At 41.2% G+C, this 22,860-nt stretch overlaps 1 protein-coding gene across 1 annotated transcript in view; it reads right to left on the reverse strand.

The window, feature by feature from the left end:
* Nucleotides 1-21,924, reverse strand: part of LOC147457789 (paired amphipathic helix protein Sin3-like 3) — a 37,880-nt gene extending 15,956 nt beyond the window's left edge. The window contains exons 1-12 of the mRNA XM_086513364.1: nt 21,811-21,924; nt 19,746-19,867; nt 19,023-19,142; nt 18,534-18,696; nt 18,339-18,431; nt 17,924-18,034; nt 17,592-17,823; nt 17,347-17,486; nt 16,861-17,100; nt 16,630-16,733; nt 15,649-15,767; nt 15,112-15,250 (exon numbers count right to left, since the gene is read on the reverse strand). Of these exons, the coding sequence (XP_086369490.1) occupies nt 15,112-15,250; nt 15,649-15,767; nt 16,630-16,733; nt 16,861-17,100; nt 17,347-17,486; nt 17,592-17,823; nt 17,924-18,034; nt 18,339-18,431; nt 18,534-18,696; nt 19,023-19,142; nt 19,746-19,867; nt 21,811-21,924 (1,697 nt within the window). The remainder of the gene's footprint in view (nt 1-15,111; nt 15,251-15,648; nt 15,768-16,629; nt 16,734-16,860; nt 17,101-17,346; nt 17,487-17,591; nt 17,824-17,923; nt 18,035-18,338; nt 18,432-18,533; nt 18,697-19,022; nt 19,143-19,745; nt 19,868-21,810) is intronic.
* Nucleotides 21,925-22,860: the final 936 nt, after the last annotated feature.

Raw genomic sequence — 22,860 nt, forward strand, 5'->3', positions numbered from 1 at the left:
TATTAGCACACAAACACATAGATACATATACATACTAGTAGACCTATTTAGATATCATCACAGTCTCAACCGTGGTAAAATCAAAGGTACATTGCGGTAATCCATGCATGAATGGATCAATGACTACAATGCCACGTTAAAAAAAGGACTATACCCAAGAGGAAGAGTATAACCTTCGGGTGCTATGCTCTCGTACTTAGTGCCTACATACATGCATAAATAAATAATATGTACACACAAATATATATACATATACGTAATGTAGCCATCGTTTTGAGTAGAGATAAAGAGTTATGATTGTAAATGTAGCCATCGTTTTGTGTTGTGCGCAGTGCGAGAGTGCTCTTGCTTCTGTAGAGTGCTATAAAGAAGAGCTTCTTTATTGTGCTCTTGCGCAATATCTCTTCACAACAGCTCCTTGTTCGAGGGATTACTTTGCCTCCATTATTCTCAGGTACGATATTGTTAAAAGCTGTCCAACCTAATGCATATTCGGGCAAACAATAATCGGACTCACGATTTGGGCAACAAAGAGTTCCCCCCCCCCCCCCCCCCCCCCCCCCCCCACCCCACGTCCCTGTTCCCCTTTCCTCTCTCTTTCTAATTCTCACGCACGGTATCTCTACTTGTGTCAATATCCCCACGCCGCCACTTTCGAGGTTGAGGCTACCAATTGGGGGTTGTTGTCATGGATTTCAAATAAGGGTGTTCTACAAATTAGGGCACCTACACTTGCAACATGAAGGCTTGCGACAAATGATCAATCAAAAATTAAAGATCATGGGTACTTTGTTTTTTTGTGTAATTCAGAGTTAGGGTCCTAGGGTTGTTTCAACACTCTTTTAACAATTGAAAAGTGAGAATTTAGTCTCCAATCGCACAATTAGCCATGCTTGAAACTTGAAGGCATGTTGTATTATGCAAGATAGTGATATCGTTGAGCATGTACACATTGTAATGTTGTTCATCACGCATGATGAACACTTTGCAATGATTTGGTAGAGATTTACATCAAATGGAGTGTTCTTTTGAAAAAAAAAAAAAGGTTTATGATGATCTATTTTTTGGTCTCTTCAAATGTATTGATTGCAAGACATACTCAACATCTATAAAACAAGTCCAGGAACACTTGCCTACTTTTAGCGAAAGCATAGTGAGAATTCCTCCCCAAATGTTGTCACCTTTGCTAGCACCCTGAAGGCATGTGTGGGTTGTGGTCTCTTGGAATGTATTGATTTTAGGTTATGGGAAAATGGACAAGGCTAGGGACACTTGACAACTTTCAACATGTATGACAAATGCGGTGTATGTTTGAAGGCTCTTCAAAAGCTTAAGGTGAGAATTTTGTCCATACTATGGGGTCTCTAGGGATGCATTGATACAACAATATACCCAATAGAGGCAAATCATGGAAGCATTGATACAATGATATACCCAATAGAGGCAAATCATGGAAGCATTGGACTATTTTGTGTGAATGCAAAGTGAAATTCTGTTGATAGCCGTTTTTTCGGCTCTTTGTAATTGCCACAGTGAGTTACCTCACCCTACCAAAATCACCCAAACACTGTGGCTATCCCTACCATTTCACTGTACATAGGCGTGCGTGAGTCACGGGACTTTTCCCATATCTTCTTAAAAACCCTCAGCTAGCTAGTCACTGGGCTAGGTGAGCCAAAAAAAATAAAAAAAATAAAAAAATAAAAGTATATTATGGCCTCTTTGTGTGTAAATATTTCATTGTATATATGGCCTAAATATAGGGATTTTTTATAATTATTTTGGTATTTTATTTAAATATTTCTACTTAGGTGTGTGTTTTATTAAACCTATGTACACCTTCTTTCATCCTCTTACACCATAATTTTATTTTTTTGCCAATATGTACATACTCTAACCTCATATTTTTCCTTTATACAAATCACTCCCACATTTTCACCCTCACCCTCGTGAAAACAAAAAATTGATTTCTACTCATTGGTTACTTTTATTATATTATTTACTTGCATACATTTTCCTCTTTCACCAAAAATAATTCAAGGAGGGACCATATCATATGATTCCAATATCTTTCCATATCCATAACTCCTCTATATTTTTATTATTATTTTTACTCATTATTCTAACACCATGTGCTCATTGAGCTAAAGTCCATGAATAGTCCATACACTAGTCCCACCATGTATATATTTCTTATTTCACCAATAATCCTCCTCCATGCATGGGTCAAGGGCAACTTGAATGCTTTGTATTATAATATGACAAAGGAGGGGCTCACTCTTGGATGCATTGTACAAATTCAACAAAGGAGGGGACCACTAAAAGACTTTTGCAGGCCTAAAAAATAGGCTTTTTGGTAAGAATTTTGGCACCTATCTCCACTCCGAATTTGGAGCGGTGGTCAAAAGAGAAAATGTAGCCCACGCTCTGAATAATCACCCCAAATTTTTTCATGATTTTTAGAGCTACCAGCTGTGAGCTATGATTTTTTTAGTGGACCCCAGTTTTCCCATGCTATGCAGCCACACTCTCTCTTCCACTTTATCATTTTCCTCTTTCACACACACTTCTCCATTCATCATCCCCATCTCTCTCACCACTCCTCTCTGCACACTACTCACCTTCTCCTCAACCTTGAAGAATAAGAGAAACCATGGTGAACTCATACCTCCCACACACAATTCCATTCCAAAATTGACCACCTAGTCTCATTTTTCCTCCTCCAAATTACCCATATCTATCAAAAAACCACAAAATTCAGCCTCTTCTCTTAAAAGACAGCATCATGGTGGTTGATTACTCAGCTTCAATTACCTTGTCTCTCAAGGAAGGTCAAGAGTGGAGAAAAAATGTACCGTCAAAGCTAGTGGACCGTCAACAAGCGTCAAAATTGGCCCTACTCAAGACACTTGGAGCATCAACCTTGTAAGAAATCCACCTTTTCTTACCTCTTAAGAGTTTTTCTTCCTTATTTGTATCCTACATGGATACTCCCATTGTAAATATCCAATTCCATTTGTAAATTAATACTAACTCTACTAACACTAACCCACTATGAAAAGTCCTATCACCTCCATTTCTCTCCTCTCTCTTTCCCCACCAACTTCTTGATAATTCCAAGCAAAAGAAATTAGATAAATTGCTGAAAATCTAACCCAACCATGGTTAGAGGAGTAACCCTAGCCTTCAAAATTGCTATAAAAGGAGGGTGTAGCTAGCATAAAAGGGGGGAAGCCATAAGCAAGAGCACTATGCTATAGCTTGAGAAGCCAAGCTCAACCTCTTTAGAAGGAGCTCTTGAGTGGAAGCTCATTGTCTTATGCATGTGCATGTGTTGTAATAGGGGATTAGCAAGGGAAATCTATGCCATTGTAAGAGAGAGAGTGATCATTCAATTGAGAGTAGGAAATCTATCATTTCTCCTACTAGTGTAAGCCCAACATTCGCTGAATCAAGGAGGGTGGATTTGGACTAATCTTGGATATTTTGTCTCCCTTCCAACATGAAGTAATGGACAACAATGATGCGTAAGTGTCTTGGTTTTTTTTAAGTTCTTGATAGCTTGTCTCTGGTGTTGTCATCGATCTAGCCATAAATCCCACATACTGTAAGAGGGCGACAGGGTGGAGAGGACTCCCCTGGCCTTAAGACAGTGATTGGGGTGGCTTTTCTAGTGATGTGTTGTGGTGAAATTTACGCAAGCTATGTTGAACAAGTACTAATCTCACTTTGATTTGTCATGACAGATTTGTAAGAAGGTATTAATGCAACAAGCACCCCCTCCCCCTTTCTCTCTCTTTCTTAAATATATAGTTGTGTTTGCTTGATCATCGCCGATATGTTTCAAAGCAGCCCGAGCACTATCTCTCTCTCTCTCTCGTGTTTTAGTGTGTGAGAGTATTCCATTGGTGTTAGGGTTAGTGTAATTCCTTACTTGTTTGTGGGTTGCTCTAACGATTCTCCTCTTTTGCGTCCTAGTTCGCTCTTAAACTAGGTGGTGCCCCTTGTGTAGTTGGGATTTGGCGGTGGGTTTGTTGTTTTGGTTTGTGTTGTGTTGTGCCCCAGCCCCATTGAGCAGCACGGGAGCCTTGAAGGGTGTCTAGAGGCCACTCTTCTTGTTGCCCGCCCCGGACCGCCTCAAATTGGTGCCCCCACTGAGGACGGCTTGTGTATTTTTGTGTAGAATCAACCTTTAGCATAGTCAAGTAGTTTGCATGAATCACGAAGCTTTGTATGATCCCTTCATTCCCATTGCAAGGCAAAAGGTACACATAATTGTTAGTACTAAGTTGCAATTTCAACGTGTCATTCGTAGAATTTTAGGTCCTCTTAGGTTGGCCGAGATAAACGCTTCAGTAAATCCTTTTATTTTGCCTCTCATTAGGTACGACCTTAGTTTGGACGTCTATATTTTTGTTTTGTTTTAAGCATTAGGACATGCATAGGCCATGGATAATGGCCCAGGAATAGAGGTTTTTCCCTTTCATTTTACTCCACACATTAGAATAAACGTTGCAATTAGTAGAAAGATCCATTTTCAACAACGAATGGTGTTCATGTTTGGTGCCCAAAGAGCAGGAGAAATTCTTGCATCACCAAACCCTGTCATTCTACCTCTCATCAACTACCACACTTCTTTTGATGTACATGTGTTCATTTTATTTTAAAATGAAGTGCAGCCCGGCAAAGTAGTGTGTATGTTTGTTTTTTCTTTGTCCAAGTTGTTACAAGAAACAAAAAAACGATCATTTGTTCTAACTGGGAATGTGTGTGCAGTGAAAGTTCAATCCTTAGAGATCTAGCTCTATTACCAATTGAGTTGCAGGAGCAAGTAGTAAGGCGTCTCCCTCATAACAAGAGGGTGGTGAAGTTAAGACGGAAGGTCCTACGCGTTGATTCCATTTTCCTCTTGTTGTTGGGCACTAAGGAAGACCGCGCATTCATCCAACTAGTGTGTGCCCTAAGATTGGTAAATAGAGTGAAATTTAGCGTTTGGCGAGTGCATTTCACCATTGAGGAAGACTCTTCAGGAAACTTACGGCCAGAGTTCATGCTTCATAGACTCACATTTGGTGAATTTTTCCCTCATTTGCGTCTTATTAATAGTCTTCCTTTCGCTTTCAACAAAGGAGATAGGGAGCTATTCAGAGCTTGTCTTAATAAAGAGAGCATAGAGAAGATTGCAAATTTGTATAAATTCTCATCCTTCTCTACTTTCTATGACACTTTGTTCATAGAGACATTGTAAATCTCTTTATGCTTTTGAATGATTTAACCATAATCCTAAGGAGTTTTTGTCCAGGAATTTTGTAGCACAAGTGGAGTCTTTAAATCTTGCAAACTTGATTGGACTTGATGAGGATGTTCTTTATGAAATTGTGAGAAGGTTGCCTCACTCCGACTGTGTGGAACTCGAAGGAAAGGAGCTCCTAGTCAATTGCTACTTTCTCACGGCCTTCGACGAGCATGAAGATCTAATTTTTATACAAACCGCTTGTGCATTGGGAATTGTAGAGCAAGTGCAATTTATCACTTGGAACGTGGTTGCTCTTTTGGATCCAGAAAATGAAGTTCTAGAGATTTCTGTTTATCGCCTTAGCTTTGAAGAATTTCAACCCTTCTTAGAGCTCATCAATAGTCTACCCTTTTGTTTTGATCAAACAAATCGAGACCTTATTGAAGCTGAAGAAGAAAACCTAGAGTGGTATTTTCTCACTTCTTCATTTGCAGGCGAGTGGTACTAGATCTCTATTGTATCCCTTATTGTAACTCGTATTGTAATCTTTCATAATAATGGAGAGCCAACACCAAATGTCTGGATATCCTCTTTTCTTTGGAGAGCCTGGAGAGGATGCAGAATTATTTTTAGCAAATTTCAAGATGTCTTGCCGTATCAAGAGGATAGTAACCGATCAAGAACGTGTAGAAATGTTTGAGGTGGTCCTTAGGAAAGATGCTAGTACTTGGTTTGACTCTTTGCCTGAGGAAGTTAAGGGGAATTACACAGAAGTTTTGAATCGTTTTAAGAGATACTTCTTTGATCCCCAAAACACTCAAAAACTATGGCAAGACATTGTTTCTCATAAGCAAAAAGACTTAGATGACTACTACTTGTACAAGCAAGAGTTTCTACGTCTTTGGGCTCTATGGATACGAAATGTTGCTAACCCTGGTGATGGTGCAGAATTTTTAAAGAAGGAGAGGTTCATAGCCGGACTCTTTCCTGACCTTAAGGTAAAAGTTGAGGCGGGTGCACCTGCTACTTTTGATGCAGCTGAAACTAGGGCTGCTGAGAAGTATAGGAAACTCAAGTGCTTAAGGGGAGAGGTTCCAATAGAAGGTCTTAGACCCAAAGGTAAGTCACAAGCATCAACATCGAGGGAGCTTCCTGAGGTAACGGCGGAAGTAATTGAGAAGTTAAACGAATCTTTAAGCAGCCTGTCAATTCACCTTGCACAAGCTGTAGGTCCAAAGGGACAAGCAAAGAAGTCTGAAGAGCGAGATCCACGACCTAGGAGAGTCTTGCAATGTTGGAATTGCGGAGAGTCTGGACATGGGATGTATAATTGTCCTTGGCCCCGTGGGGAGCCAGGGAGGCCTAACTTGAATTACCCAGTGATGAATGCAGGTGAAGGAACTGGTCAACAACCAAGGCTTCTACAAAGGCCAAATGGACCAAGACCACCTCCACAAGGGGTAGAAGGAGTTCCACCTTTGCCAGATCCAAATGTGCATGTGGTAGAGGTGACAAATTCAAATGAGGTTGACATGGAAGCCAATGGAATTAAGCGTGGCCGAGGAAAAGGTAAAGAGAAAGAAGGAGTCACATCACAGAGTGACCATGGACAAGGCAAGAAGGCAAAGGGAACCAAGGAAACCAAGAGGACTCGACGTCATATCAACCTCCAAGACTTCCCTCTTGGACATGGTATGGCTCCGTACAACTTGTTGGAAGACATGAGAGGTAAGGGTCCTGATATTTCATGGCCTCAATTTCTTGCATTATGTCCACAAGTTAGGAGGGATTTAACAAGGGCAGTTAGCACTAGGAGAAAGGTAAAAGAGAGTGTGCCTGTTGTAAAAATTGCACAAGCTGAAATGAATGAGGACATTACACCGGTGCTAGACTGTTACATCAAAGGGAGATTGGTTAGGAAAGGTCTAGTGGATGGGGGTGCACAAATTTGCATCATGACAGAGGGACTCATGCAAAAACTAGGCATGCACATCCATGAGACACCTGAAATTAGGGTCAAGATGGCAAACAATAGCAAGGCTAGGTGCGTAGGCATTTGTAAAAATGTTTTTGTGGAGGCCTTTGGCATTAAGAAGGCAGTGGATTTCTATGTCATGTCTACCAAGGGAAATGGTTACCCATTTATCCTAGGAAGACCATGGCTAATGAAAATGCGAGCTTTGCAGGATTGGGAGAGTGGAAAGCTAATTTGCAGGAATGACAATCACAAGAAGGTTTTCTTTGACATGAAGGAGCAACGCCAAGAGGAGCTCCACGAAGAATCATCTCAAAGTGAGACGGAAGAAGGTTGGACCGATAGCACTTCAGAAGAAGAAAGTAGCGGCAGCATTACTGAAGAGGAGTCTTCCATCGAAGTCATGGGGGTAAGGTTTAAGCCAAGCAACCAAGAGACCTCTTGTCAAGGCTTGGAGGAGGTAGGTCCTCAAGAGAACGAAGGTGATCAAGATGAAGGGATGTTGGAAGGTATGCTATCAACAACACTTACAAAGGATGAAAGAGAGGAGTTCAAATGTGTGCTAAGGAAGTTTCCTAGGCTTTTTGCGAAAGACTACACCAATGTGCGTGGAGTAGATGCTGTTCAACACAAAATTGAGTTGAAGCCAGAGGCCACACCTAAGGCTCAGAAGCTACGAAGGCTAGGAGTCATCAAGGAGCAGGCTTTACTCAAGGAGGTAAGAAAGCTTCTAGCAGCAGGGTTCATTTATCCAGTGGAGAATTCAGAGTGGGTCTCTCCTGTTGTTGTCACTCCTAACAAGAACGGCAAGTGGAGGGTGTGTGTGAATTACCGTCCCCTCAATGAGGCAACAAAGAGAGATCACTTTCCCCTCCCATTCCAGGATGAGATACTAAATGAGGTAGCTGGTCATGAGAAGTACACTGTGTGCGATGGTTACTCAGGTTACTTTCAAATAGGGATTGCACTGGAGGATCAATTGAAAACAACCTTTATCACTCCTTGGGGTTGTTATGCTTTTAGAGTCATGCCATTTGGTCTGACAAATGCTCCTGCAACATTCCAACGTTTCATGAATATGGTGTTTCAAGCATTCTTTGGAAAGTCAATTAGGGTGTTCATTGATGATTTCTGTATTTATAGCTCAAAATCATTGCATCTACAAAGGGTAGAAGAAGGTTTAAAGAAGCTCTACGACATGGGAGGTCAACTCAACCCCGACAAGTGCTATATAGGTGAGGATGAAGTAATCTTGCTTGGTCATAAAGTTTCTTACAAAGGCATTGAAGTGGATCCTTCGAAGGCAAAGGATCTTATTGAGCTACCATCACCCAAGAGTCTTAAGGAGGTCATCTCATTCATTCAAAAGGTGAAGTATATGTCACGCTTCATTCACTTAGCCTCGGAGTTACTTCACCCTTTGCAAAAGTTGACACAACAAGTAGAATTTGCATGGTCTGATGAGCTTGAAGAGTACTTTTGTAACATTAAAGTCATTTTGTTAGAGCTACCAACACTCATGCCTCCTTGTTGGGAGTACACATTCTTTGTTAGCTCTAGTGCTGGGAAAGAAACAATTGGTGCTGTGTTGCTACAACAAGATCCCCACAGTACAAGGATGCGACCCATCTACTTTGCTAGTAGGGTCATGAATGCTTTGGAGAGAGACTACACAGAAGCAGAACTCATGATGCTTTCTCTCATGTTTGCGGTGAGAAAGTTTAGATCCTACCTGCTACCAAAACCTTTTTTAATTCTCACTGCAGAAAATTTGTTCCCTTGGGTGTCATCTCAAATGAATCTTAGTACTAGGATCTCAAAGTGGATTATGGAGTTGCAAGAGTTTCAATACTCTTTCAAGGTAGAAGATAGTGTGCGTGCACAATTGGCAGGGATTCTCACTTATAGGGTGCACGAAAAGGAGATTAAGGTGCCTGAAGTAAAGACCCTACCATTGCCACCACCAAAAAGTATTCCTAATGCTTTTACTTTGTTCTTTGATGGAGCTTTTCGTCGAGCCACAGGAAAAGCAGGGGGAGGGCTAGTGTTGCTCAACCCAAGTGGAGAGGTGGTCATGAAAGAGAAGCTCAATCTACCAAGTTCAGCTAGCAACAATGAAGCAGAATATGACACTCTACTTCAAGGTTTGAAGATGTGCATTGGCCAAGGGATACAACGCCTCATGGTAAAGGGAGATGCACTTATCATTGTTAAACAGATTTTAGGCATTTGGGCATGCAAGAATGAGAGCTTACGGACAAAATTTCATGCCATTCGTAGATTGTTTAATCAATTTGAAGAAGTGCAACTATATCATATTCCTAGGAAACAGAATGAAGATGCTGATTTACTTGCACAACAAGCCGTTGCATGCGTAAAGAAAGAAGTGCAGGTCATCATGGTGGCGGCTGCTGTGAAGCAACCGAGGTACCAGGGATTGGAGTCATTGGCTCCCATCATTGGCTACATTTTGGAGGGTGAGTTTCCACCAGACTTCACAAAAGCTCAGAAGAGGAGACTCATGAAGAAGGCAAGCGTATATCTCTTCCTAGAAGGCTCCCTCTATCAAAGAGGGAAGGATCAAGTGTGCAGACGAGTACCAACTATCAAGGAAATTCCAGCCATTCTAAAAGGTTTGCATGAAGAGGCATGTGGTGGTCATTTTGCCCAAGAATTAACTGTGAAGAAGATTTTGCTTTCGGGGTATGTTTGGCCAAGTTTGCATGTGGATGTTCAACATTGGTGTAAAAGCTGTCACACTTGTCAGATAAATGGAAATAGAAGGTTGGTGCATGGCCCGAGGCAAATAGTGCTTGCAAATGGACCCTTTGAAAAGTGGGGCATTGATGCTATGGGTCCTCTGCCTAGGACAAAAAATGGTAAACTCTACATTCTAGTGGCTGTAGACTATATGACTAGGTGGGTGGAAGCACAAAGTGTGGCAAAGGTAAATGAGAAGACAGTGAGCAAATTCGTCTACACTCACATTTGTTGTAGATTTGGCACACCTTTGGAGATTGTTTCTGATAATGGTCCAGGGTTTAGAAAAGGATTGCTCACAGAAGTTTGTGAAGAGCTTCACATTCTACATCGTCATAGCACACCATACTACCCACAGTCAAATGGTTTGGTGGAGAAGGCTAATGGTGTCATTGCAGGAATCATTAGAAAGATGGTGCAAAACAAGACAAAATTATGGGATGACTTCTTGGATGGTGCCTTGTGGGCATATCGAACCACATATAGGGAAGCCACAGAGTTCACACCATTTCACTTGGATATATGGTCAAGAGGCTTTGCAGCCTATCGAGCTCAACATTCCAACAATGCGACTTCATGGAAAGGAGCACAAGATGATCAAGAGGTATGGATGGATCGACTTCTTACGTTAGTGGAGCTTGAGTGGAAAAGAGAAGCAGCATATGAGTGCTACAAGAGGAAAGCCACACAAGCGAAAGAAACGCACGACAAGAAACTGAAGGACAAAGGCATCAAGGAAGGAGAGCTTGTGCTAAGGTATGACAATCGACTTGACAATCGTTTTGATGCCAAGTTTGAAACAAGATGGCAAGGGCCATACATAGTCAAGAAGGCTTTCAATTCAAGTTACTATCAGCTTATGGACTTGAATGGTAAAGAGCACTCCAGGAAAGAAAACGGGTATCGCTTGAAGCCCTATTTGAGTCACCTTCTACCAAAGGATCTACCAAAGATCTGTCCAAAGGCCGCTGTCTTATGTAAGTATTGTTACATGAAGCATGAGTGTAACTCCAGCCAAAATTCTGAGGGGCCAAACAATGAAGATCTCGTCAAGGACTCTGAAGCACTCTCTTTGGAAAAGATGCTCTATGATGGTACATGAATATACCATCATCCAGGGGGAGGGCTAATGATAGCCGTTTTTTCGGCTCTTTGTAATTGCCACAGTGAGCTACCTCACCCTACCAAAATCACCCAAACACTGTGGCTATCCCTACCATTTCACTGTACATAGGCGTGCGTGAGTCACGGGACTTTTCCCATATCTTCTTAAAAACCCTCAGCTAGCTAGTCACTGGGCTAGGTGAGCCAAAAAAAATAAAAAAAATAAAAAAATAAAAGTATATTATGGCCTCTTTGTGTGTAAATATTTCATTGTATATATGGCCTAAATATAGGGATTTTTTATAATTATTTTGGTATTTTATTTAAATATTTCTACTTAGGTGTGTGTTTTATTAAACCTATGTACACCTTCTTTCATCCTCTTACACCATAATTATTTTTTTGCCAATATGTACATACTCTAACCTCATATTTTTCCTTTATACAAATCACTCCCACATTTTCACCCTCACCCTCGTGAAAACAAAAAATTGATTTCTACTCATTGGTTACTTTTATTATATTATTTACTTGCATACATTTTCCTCTTTCACCAAAAATAATTCAAGGAGGGACCATATCATATGATTCCAATATCTTTCCATATCCATAACTCCTCCATATTTTTATTATTATTTTTACTCATTATTCTAACACCATGTGCTCATTGAGCTAAAGTCCATGAATAGTCCATACACTAGTCCCACCATGTATATATTTCTTATTTCACCAATAATCCTCCTCCATGCATGGGTCAAGGGCAACTTGAATGCTTTGTATTATAATATGACAAAGGAGGGGCTCACTCTTGGATGCATTGTACAAATTCAACAAAGGAGGGGACCACTAAAAGACTTTTGCAGGCCTATAAAAATAGGCTTTTTGGTGAGAATTTTGGCACCTATCTCCACTCCAAATTTGGAGCGGTGGTCAAAAGAGAAAATGTAGCCCACGCTCTGAATAATCACCCCAAATGTTTTCATGATTTTTGGAGCTACCAGCTGTGAGCTATGATTTTTTTAGTGGACCCCAGTTTTCCCATGCTATGCAGCCACACTCTCTCTTCCACTTTATCATTTTCCTCTTTCACACACACTTCTCCATTCATCATCCCCATCTCTCTCACCACTCCTCTTTGCACACTACTCACCTTCTCCTCAACCTTGAAGAATAAGAGAAACCATGGTGAACTCATACCTCCCACACACAATTCCATTCCAAAATTGACCACCTAGTCTCATTTTTCCTCCTCCAAATTACCCATATCTATCAAAAAACCACAAAATTCAGCCTCTTCTCTTAAAAGACAGCATCATGGTGGTTGATTACTCAGCTTCAATTACCTTGTCTCTCAAGGAAGGTCAAGAGTGGAGAAAAAATGTACCGTCAAAGCTAGTGGACCGTCAACAAGCGTCAAAATTGGCCCTACTCAAGACACTTGGAGCATCAACCTTGTAAGAAATCCACCTTTTCTTACCTCTTAAGAGTTTTTCTTCCTTATTTGTATCCTACATGGATACTCCCATTGTAAATATCCAATTCCATTTGTAAATTAATACTAACTCTACTAACACTAACCCACTATGAAAAGTCCTATCACCTCCATTTCTCTCCTCTCTCTTTCCCCACCAACTTCTTGATAATTCCAAGCAAAAGAAATTAGATAAATTGCTGAAAATCTAACCCAACCATGGTTAGAGGAGTAACCCTAGCCTTCAAAATTGTTATAAAAGGAGGGTGTAGCTAGCATAAAAGGGGGGAAGCCATAAGCAAGAGCACTATGCTATAGCTTGAGAAGCCAAGCCCAACCTCTCTAGAAGGAGCTCTTGAGTGGAAGCTCATTGTCTTATGCATGTGCATGTGTTGTAATAGGGGATTAGCAAGGGAAATCTATGCCATTGTAAGAGAGAGAGTGATCATTCAATTGAGAGTAGGAAATCTATCATTTCTCCTACTAGTGTAAGCCCAACATTCGCTGAATCAAGGAGGGTGGATTTGGACTAATCTTGGATATTTTGTCTCCCTTCCAACGTGAAGTAATGGACAACAATGATGCGTAAGTGTCTTGGTTTTTTTAAGTTCTTGATAGCTTGTCTCTGGTGTTGTCATCAATCTAGCCATAAATCCCACATACTGTAAGAGGGCGACAGGGTGGAGAGGACTCCCCTGGCCTTAAGACAGTGATTGGGGTGGCTTTTCTAGTGATGTGTTGTGGTGAAATTTACGCAAGCTATGTTGAACAAGTACTAATCTCACTTTGATTTGTCATGACAGATTTGTAAGAAGGTATTAATGCAACAAGCACCCCCTCCCCCTTTCTCTCTCTTTCTTAAATATATAGTTGTGTTTACTTGATCATCGCCGATACGTTTCAAAGTAGCCCGAGCACTATCTCTCTCTCTCTATCTCTCTCTCTCTCTCTCTCTCTCTCTCTCTCTCTCTCTCTCTCTCTCTCTCTCTCTCTCTCTCTCTCTCTCTCTCTCGTGTTTTAGTGTGTGAGAGTATTCCATTGGTGTTAGGGTTAGTGTAATTCCTTACTTGTTTGTGGGTTGCTCTAACGATTCTCCTCTTTTGCGTCCTAGTTCGCTCTTAAACTAGGTGGTGCCCCTTGTGTAGTTGGGATTTGGCGGTGGGTTTGTTGTTTTGGTTTGTGTTGTGTTGTGCCCCAGCCCCATTGAGCAGCACGGGAGCCTTGAAGGGTGTCTAGAGGCCACTCTTCTTGTTGCCCGCCCCGGACCGCCTCACTGTGTGAAAGCCGAAATGTGGGGCCGGGGATCAAATTGATGAGTACACAATGATGATGCCAAATGGGACTAGTAGGGAGAAAATAAGGTACAGGATAGTGTAAAGGATGCTGAGGATAAACATGTGAATGAGGAATGTGGGGAGATTCAAATAGTGCATAAAATTGATGAGCAACTGAGCAGAGTTAAGTTGGTGAGTTGTAGGGAAACACATTCATTTGTATGTATTGACAGATGCATGAAACAAGAATGGAGCAAGCAGTGCCTCAATAAGTGATGAAGGTCTGAACTAAATTTGCAGGTACATGTATGCAAGGAAGGTGACGTGAAGGTGGACAAATAGAAGAAATTAAGGAGAGGTGATAGCTACAACAAGCGTAGAGTGGTGGTTGTCCTTTGGCTATAATGCAGTTATTATAGGGTATGGAAATAAACATGAGTAGTGAAAAGAGCCTATCAAATATTTTCCAAGGATGTAATTAGTGAGAGTGATTGAGAGATTCTTTAAGGGGAACTCGAAGTTGTGGGCTCTTTTTAGAGGAGGTGAAGGTAAAGATCTCTCTCCAAGTGCAATCCACATCTTAAGGCATGTGGGATCGTTATCCTCTATTTAATATTATTTTTTTGGTCCCTTACCTCCACAGAACAGGATCATCTCTCTATTGGGTGGCTGCTCATCAGGTTTTCTTATAAGAGTTTCTAGTTGAAGAACTTATTAGAGCTTTTAGGGATAATCTACTCGTCACAATTAAAATAGCCAAGATATGATTACCACTACCTTGTGAAGGTATAGAGAATTTTTGCACACGTTTTCACCTTGGGAGGGAAGAAGAGGGAGAATGGGTAACCAAATTTAGGCCTTGCAGTTTCTTCTTGGCCATCGCAACGCATGGGTCACATACTAGTTATTTATAGAGAGGTATCATTGAAAGAACTTGAAATTTGTTTATTTTAAAGAATTGAACAGGAGGAAAAGGGTGTGTTCAAAAATTCACTGATAAGGCATTTTCAAAATAACCCTGGAAAGCATGTGTGTGTGTGTGTGTGTGTGTGTGTGTGTGTGTGTGTGTGTGTGTGTGTGAGAGAGAGAGAGAGAGAGAGAGAGAGAGAGAGAGAGAGAGAGCAAGAAGAAACATTGATCCGACGGGGTTTGAACTCAAGAAGTACGCGCTCGCGCGTTGAATTGCACCAGCACGATTGAATTAATGAATCTTAGAACCCAATTTCTGAGCCATCTTATAGTTCTCGGCAAAAGTTCTTTCCAAATTCCTTTCATTTCCATCTTATATCGCCTCCACTCAATTCGCTTCTTTTCAAGGCTCTTCAAAATGATAGGTGCTGCTTCCACTGCATTTGTCACCAACATTTCCTTCATTTGAGGACCAATTTCCTCCTCTCCATAAATACTCTCAATGAGCCTCAAGTGAATAGCTGTGACCACAAATTACAAACCTTAATTAATAACAATTGGAAAAAGCAGAGACAAGTTCTAATTAATTAGTTTGAGCTTCTTGCACATATACAAAATAAGTTTTGGACAAATTCTCACAATAATTCCCACATTATGACTTACCTCAACATCATGAGCTTTTGGAGGGAGGTACCGCATACCTAGCTAGGTACGATTGGGGGCAGGGGACCGCCGGCCTTGCTCCCAATCGTACCTAGCTGGTGTGCGTTGCCTCTCGAACGGAAGCTCATGATGTTATGCATTGTATGAAATACACTGAAAAAGACTTTGTTTTCCTACATTAAAAATTTTCGTAATCTTCTTGTGTATATAATTAGAGTGGTCATCAACTGCTATTTAATATTTATGTGATAGTTACCTGTGAGGTGATCTTCCACTACAATAACCTTGTCTCCTGCCTCTTCCAACAATTTCATTAATTTCTCCAAGGCTTCGATCGTGGAGTTGGCGCGCTCGCAAACCATGTCCGCTTCATACCTGCATATCTTAATACTTCCAAATGAATCAAACCTTGGAACCTCCAAGAATTGAGCTTCACAGAAGTTTGTGAACGATATGGTTGAATTGAAAATTTGAACTCTTTTGTATCAGCTGTGTAACTACTAGGGAGAATTAGTGAGCCTCAGCTAATTACAGGTCCACCCGTTAAAGAAACTAATATGGTTGATACGCGCACACACACACACACACACACGGGAAGTCCAATGAAGGTCAATCACAAGCTGCTTTCTAGGCCAGGGTGTCTAAATTGTCTCATTGAACAATGTACTGAGTATTAATGTCTTTTGCAACAAAGCTAAAGTTAGGAAAATGGGCCGCTCTTTCTCATTGTTTGCAACCGTACTAAATAACATCACGAGACTCCGCTCCCCGGGGCACCTCATACCTTGCTAGGTGCAACTCAGGGCACGGGTCGACCACGAGCCCACGCCCACCAGCCGGCAATCGCCTATCCCCAACCGCACCTAGCTAGTTATGCAATGCCCCCCTCACTGAAGCTCATGATGTGGTGGTAAGTCACAATGTGAGAATTATTGTAGGAATTTGTCCAAAAGCTCTCATGCATGTACGTGTGCATGGTGAGTCTATATAATTATTATTCACAATCATGGCACGTAAGCTCAATGGAAGGTATTATTTTTCCCTATTTTGCATACAACCTTAACATACAGAAGGGTACAAATCAAAGGAAACATACACAGATTGAACTAGAAAATGGTGTGTTATATTCATGAAAAATCTACAGACATGGGGTTTTTAAAATTAAGCTCAAGAAATGGAAGTATACATGTCATCCTCAATGATACAGAGTTTCTGCATATATGCTTTGTTCTTGAACCTGGGCGGCTTGTAGTCAGTATTGCCGCTAAAGTATTGCATCCATTCGTCATTCAGCACTTCCTTATCTCCAGGATTTCGTTTACCAACTGTCGGAAAAGGAAACTGCATGCAATCATCAAAATTTTGAGAGTTATCATTCAAAATGCATCTGATTATAGCTAAGGGCAAGAACATTTAAGTAAAATATATCTATGGCTCCATATTGAGCACAACTGATCAGGACATTTACATCATGTGGTAGTCGCCGATAACTCCGAGTGCCCTGTTCATACTTTGACAAATCCATCTCTCTGATTGGCCTGCTAGCAAAGATTTTCTGTATCCCCATAACCTCTTCGAACGTGATCCCTCGTTTCTCCATCAGCCTCTTGCTCCTTTTCAGCCCCTCCCCAACTGTACTGGCAACATTGTTTGTTTTGACCTTGATGATTGTTGATTGGTCTGCTTGATGGCCACCGCCAACTAGAGCCTGCATTTTGCAATCCTGGTTATAAGTATCCACAACCTGACATCTTAGGAAATGAGAATATTGTCTGGCTAGGAGAAACATTCTAAATTTTTGCATTGCTCATAACTCTCATAACTATGTCATATTGAAAAGCTAATAAAAGTGAACCTTGTGTTGCTATGCAAAAGCTAACCGCGTGTAGACTTAATTAGTCAAATTAATTATGCTAGATCAAGCATGAAGAGAACAATTAACTAGATGATTGACCTGATTATTTGAAGTCTGTAGAGAGCTGATAGCATTAGAATGTATCTGTATCAAGGTGTCCAAAAACTCTTCTAGTTTCACGGTCTCCTCTGACAAAATGCCATTTACAATACTTGAAAAGTCCAGGTTTTCCCTTAGAACTGCAAAGAGTGCATATAGTTCAGTCATGATACACCCATGTCAGATGACATAAATGTAAGTCAGCAATAAATTAAAGGAAAAAACAGACATGGGCGGTCACATACGGCTGAGAATTGGCAAGGAAACCCTTTGGACTTGCTTGTTGCTTTGCAGATCCTCTTTTTCACAATCAGATGGATTAAGAATTCTTTTATTGGTGTGCATGTCCCCTTCCGCTATATACTCCGATCCCTTGATTGACTGCACTTGTACTTTTAGACGCTTAATAGTGTTTTCACAATCAATTTCTTCTTGTTTCCTTTTGTTGTGCTTAATGGAATCATCCATCACATCTTCCTGTGTTAGCAAGGTTGTTTGTTTGCAGGTCAAGGTGGGGAGAACATGAAGAATAAGAGACAGTGGCTCAACTTTCAACTAGGTTTGTTGTGTATGTTACCTCATTAGCGTCCGATGGTGCCGGTAATCCCATATGGACTGACAAGTTCATAAGTGCAACAGGATGCTTGGGAAGAAAGCAACAAAACTCTTCCACTATGTCTGGGCAAGTCTGCCATAGATCAGCAACCTGGTTATGAGCTCAAAAAAATTTCTTTAGTGCATTGATTGCCCAGGGCGGTCAGTACTTTCCATTTATATATGCAAATACACATATGTATACATTAGATTATCAATATAGAAGTCATAGAATGTATGAGGGACCGGTTTATCTTTAGAGTGTTCAGTGTTGAACACAAGTGATATGGTATATTCAAGAGTAGTGGCCGCCCCGATAGCCATTGGCATCATTGTGAAGGATACGAATCGCCCAATACCTGACATGATTCAGAATGAATGCACAACCAAATATATACCTGGCTTTGAATGTCCCCAGAAGACCGATAAATCCCCTCTCGATAGTTGATCAAAACATTACGGAGTCCTCCGTACAAATTCTCATCTTGATCCTGTGAAAGTAGAGAAGCGTCCATTAATTGGAAATCAAGTACTGTACATATGTAACCATGATATTGTTGAATGTAAGCAAGCTCAAGGATTGATGGACATACTTTGAGTTTCTTGATGAATTCCAACGCTACACTGAATCCCAATGTACTTTCGAAGATTTTTTCAGGAGTCCTTAATGAAAGGAATGTGTTAAAGCCCGACATGAGGTCGGGATGACCTTCAAACAAGGCCTCAACTCTTGTCACTAAATCCGGCACATCGAGACTGTACAAACATCATCAATAACATGGATACCATCACTTAAGGTATGTACAGAAAGTGGATGACAGTGTGGGGCTGGTAGCATATATTGAAAATTAGCATCATCTTACATATACAGCAATTACAAAGTGGATGAGCGTGCAATATCTTGAATACTCTTTTTAAGCCCTCTATAATGTGCGTTCAATGCATAGTTATCTGTAGATTTTTCATGAATATAACACATTCTTTATTCAATCTATGTACATCCCCTTTGATTGGTACCCTTCTGTGTGTTCAAAATGTGTAAAAGATCAGGCTAAATAGCCCGGTGGAAGCGAGGTACTGACCTTTTTCTTTTATAAGCTTGCAAGAGTAAGAGGAATTTCTGATAATGTCCTTGCAGAGAACTACCTTCGAAAGCTTTCTGAACATCTCGCAAAAATGCTTGGGGATCCATCTCTGGCACTCTATTGTGTGGGCAAATTATATCACATGCAAAACATAGTTGTGTTCATTTGAAGTCATAATATGGTGATCTGCTGTCGACCAGTACTGGCCATCGACTGATGATCAGCGGCCGACCATGAGTACCCATCGATCGGCCATAATTAGAGAGCCTTGAATGGAACTAGTAACATCAACAATATTGTGTATGATCAAGATCAACTTACTAGATTAACATATAAACATATCCATATTAAACTTAAAAGCACTTACAATCAATAGTATATTCTGCATGTTTTTGTAGTACTCATCTTCAACTGGTAAAGAATCAGACTCAGCAGCTTGACCTTGCCACAGTTCTGTGCTCTGGTTCGATGTAACGAGTATCCGCCGAAGGTTCTAGCAAGTGAGAAGTATCATCAGTACTACCTATACTGTCTTCATCTTCAACATGGACATCTCTCTCTCTCTCTCTCTCTCTCTCTCTCTCTCTCACACGCACACGCACACACACACACACAAAGAAAAAAACACACATTCCACGTCCACTCTTACATACACTCACACACGTCCACGTCCACGCATAAACGCACACTTTTACACACACACTGCTTCGAGAAACTTACCGGGTTAACGTACTGAACGGATAAGAATGGGTGCAATAGATCGACGTAGCAGCTGCAGCCTGCAAGTAAATGGCAAAGCTTTGGAGGTCTAATGTAGACGAGCTGGCAGCTTTCGTTTGACGCTGCACAAAAAAATGGTAAAAAGAAATAGCCGAAATATAGCTGGTAGAAGAGGGCAGACGCAGCCCTATAAGTCAAGAAGTATAGTCGGGTTGAGTACGGATTGCCCTACTTAGCAATTAGATTGCGCAATATAGTCGGGTTGACGGATTGCACTGCAATGCGAGGACTGGGAGCGCACTAAATTTCATAAAATTGGACGATTTTCTCATAATTTCTTTTTATGATTCTTCAAAGTGGAAATTTGAGGTTTTTACTCACACTAGTTTAAAACCTCTCTCTCTCTCTCTCTCTCTCTCTCTTCCCTCTCTCTTCTCTCTCTCTCTCCTCTCTCTATATCCCCCGGCTAGATTGGTTATGCCATTTCCCTCTTGAATAACAGTCTTGAGTTCAACTTAGATAACAGGTCTCTTGGGATAGTTTCCTACGAGTTAAAATCCTCTTCTTCTTCTTCTCCTTCTTCTTCTTCTTCTCTCTCTCTATCACCCAAGTATGGTAGATTGGTTATGCCATTTCCCTCTTGAATAACAGGTCGTAGTTCAACTCTCGTCGGATAGATCTTTGAAGTCTCGTGGGATAGCTTCCTACGACGTTAAAATTCTCTTCTCTCTTCTCTCGGCTGTGTCCGCCGGGTTGCAAGCTACACTTGTCAGAGCAAGCAAATGTTTCCACGTGGTCATGGTCAGAATTCCTCCCGCTTTATTGATTTACTCACATTTTGACACTTCATCTCTAAAATTTTAGAATTTGCCTCTTGCTTCTAACCGCCTATTTTGGATTTTCATGTGTTCTGAGTGTAAGCCTAAACACACCTTTCCATATGGCACTCTCTCCAATCCACCACTAATAGCAAAACAAGCCATCCTAATTATCTTCAAGCAAGTAGGTGTCACGATGACTCATTAAAGCAAACCTAAGGAGATTCGCCTGCCAAAACTTTCTACTCTCTTTCTTTCTCTTTTGGCTTGACGCCTCTCTCGGGAAACTCGTTTTTTAAGTCCGCTAGTTTTTGCATCCCAAAAACACTACAAACTTTGGAAATGGCTTGTCCCCAAATAGCTTGCATGTAACTTGTTAGGTTTAGGTATGTAAGTCGTGTGTGAGCTCACATGCGCAAATGATTCACGGAGAAGCTACTTCTGAAGTCCGCTACATTTTTATGTCTTCAAAAACGTCTTGCCCGCGAGAGCCGTTTCTGCATGTGAGCTTGCATGTAGCTTCCATGGGTTTTAGTTATGTAGTCGTTTGCAAGCTCACATGCGCAAACAACTCACAAAAACGTTGTTTCTGAAGTCCGATGTATTTCGCATCCCAAGGATCGAGCATGGTTGGAGAATCTGAAGTAGTTTACACTAGGGTAGGGTTTTCCCCACTACATGCATTGTAATATTGGGAACCTGCACAATCGGTATGGATGACGCTATAGGCGTCTATATAGGGGTCACTATATAATGACGCTTATAGAGACGCCCATAGCGACGATCTTGTTGGGACTCTCATAGCGACGGCCTTAGTGACATCAGGGATAAAAATATCCCCTTGTATTTGTTGAACTGGAGGGAGAGAGCACATGTAGACGAGAGGAGAGAGAGATGACACCAGCATGTACAAGCCCCAAAGTGTGTAGAATACTCACACAGATGATGTATATATAGAGGGACCCAATTGCTATATATGGAGCTCGCGCTATATATAGAGCTCAACATGTTGAGCTCTATATATAGCGCGAGCTCCATATATAGCAATTGGGTCCCCTCTATATATACATCATCTGTGTGAGTATTCTACACACTTTGGGGCTTGTACATGCTGGTGTCATCTCTCTCTCCTCTCGTCTACATGTGCTCTCTCCCTCCAGTTCAACATGGTATCAGAGCAAATAGAAGGCAGAGCCTCTTGCACACACACGAACAAAACTACCTCACCAGCGTGCTGACTGCATCACCAACATGTTGACTGCACGTTTCTCAAAAGCGCCCACCAGTTCACAAACATACGAGATTGTTGGTCTCTGCAATAATGCAATTTCAATAACAGTCGCTGGTTTGCAGCCACTCATTATCAACATCATTAATTGTCGGCCATACTTGCCAAATCATTCAAGCTTGCTTGGCCCTATCAAATCAGCCAAGCTTGCTAATTCCCTCCGGCGAAGACAACACAATATGCTGCGTCAGCCACATAAAGTAAATTCAAACTAGAAATCCATGGCGCAGCACTGAGCTCACAAAGAAACGAGGAAGAAATATAACAGATTGGCTTGTTGCGTTAAATAAAGCTTGGTGTGCTGTACGTGGTTCCTTGCTACTTAAAACTCATCGCGCTACCGACAGAAACTGACTTCATCAGCATGGGAGGTGGAAGAGAGACTTTCTCAGCATGCAGGGAGCAGACCCTTGGTAGTGTACGACAGGGCAAGGTCGGGTTGTAGGCCCGCATGGCTTTGTCTGCGTTGTCACTAATTAGCAGACCCTGCCGCTCCTCATCATTAAAATATCACCACAGTTAAAAAGCACCGAGCAGCTATATTTAACGCAAAGACTAATAAAGTGATTCTAGCCCCTGCAAGGTAGCACTGGGACAAGCGAGAGGAGCACCCACTGCGTGCTCTCATACTCCTTCCTCTCCTTGAAGGTAGCCCTGTTCCGACTGTTCTCTGCTTTATTTAGCCGTGCTCGTAAAGAAAAGAAGCGTTAATCTGACACTCTCTTTTGAAGGTCAGAGAACTCTATGATATTGTATTGCTGATAATAGCGAGTGATTAATTCCAAGAACGCTATTGTAACTCCTCAGCCCGCTAATTATAAATTCTTCTCTCTTATGACATTTTTGATTGTGATTATTTTCATTGACATTGCTAAGATTTTCTCGATTGTATTTCTTGAGTTTATGATATTTGCAGGTAATGACCAAAAGTTAAAGTTTATCAAAACATTTTTTGGTGAAGAGATATGGCAGAATAAAGAAGTTTATGAAGACATTTTTGGTGAGCAGA

This window comes from Adiantum capillus-veneris, chromosome 5 (assembly GCF_014529385.1).
Source record: "Adiantum capillus-veneris isolate H3 chromosome 5, ASM1452938v2, whole genome shotgun sequence".
Classification (NCBI taxonomy): domain Eukaryota; kingdom Viridiplantae; phylum Streptophyta; class Polypodiopsida; order Polypodiales; family Pteridaceae; genus Adiantum; species Adiantum capillus-veneris.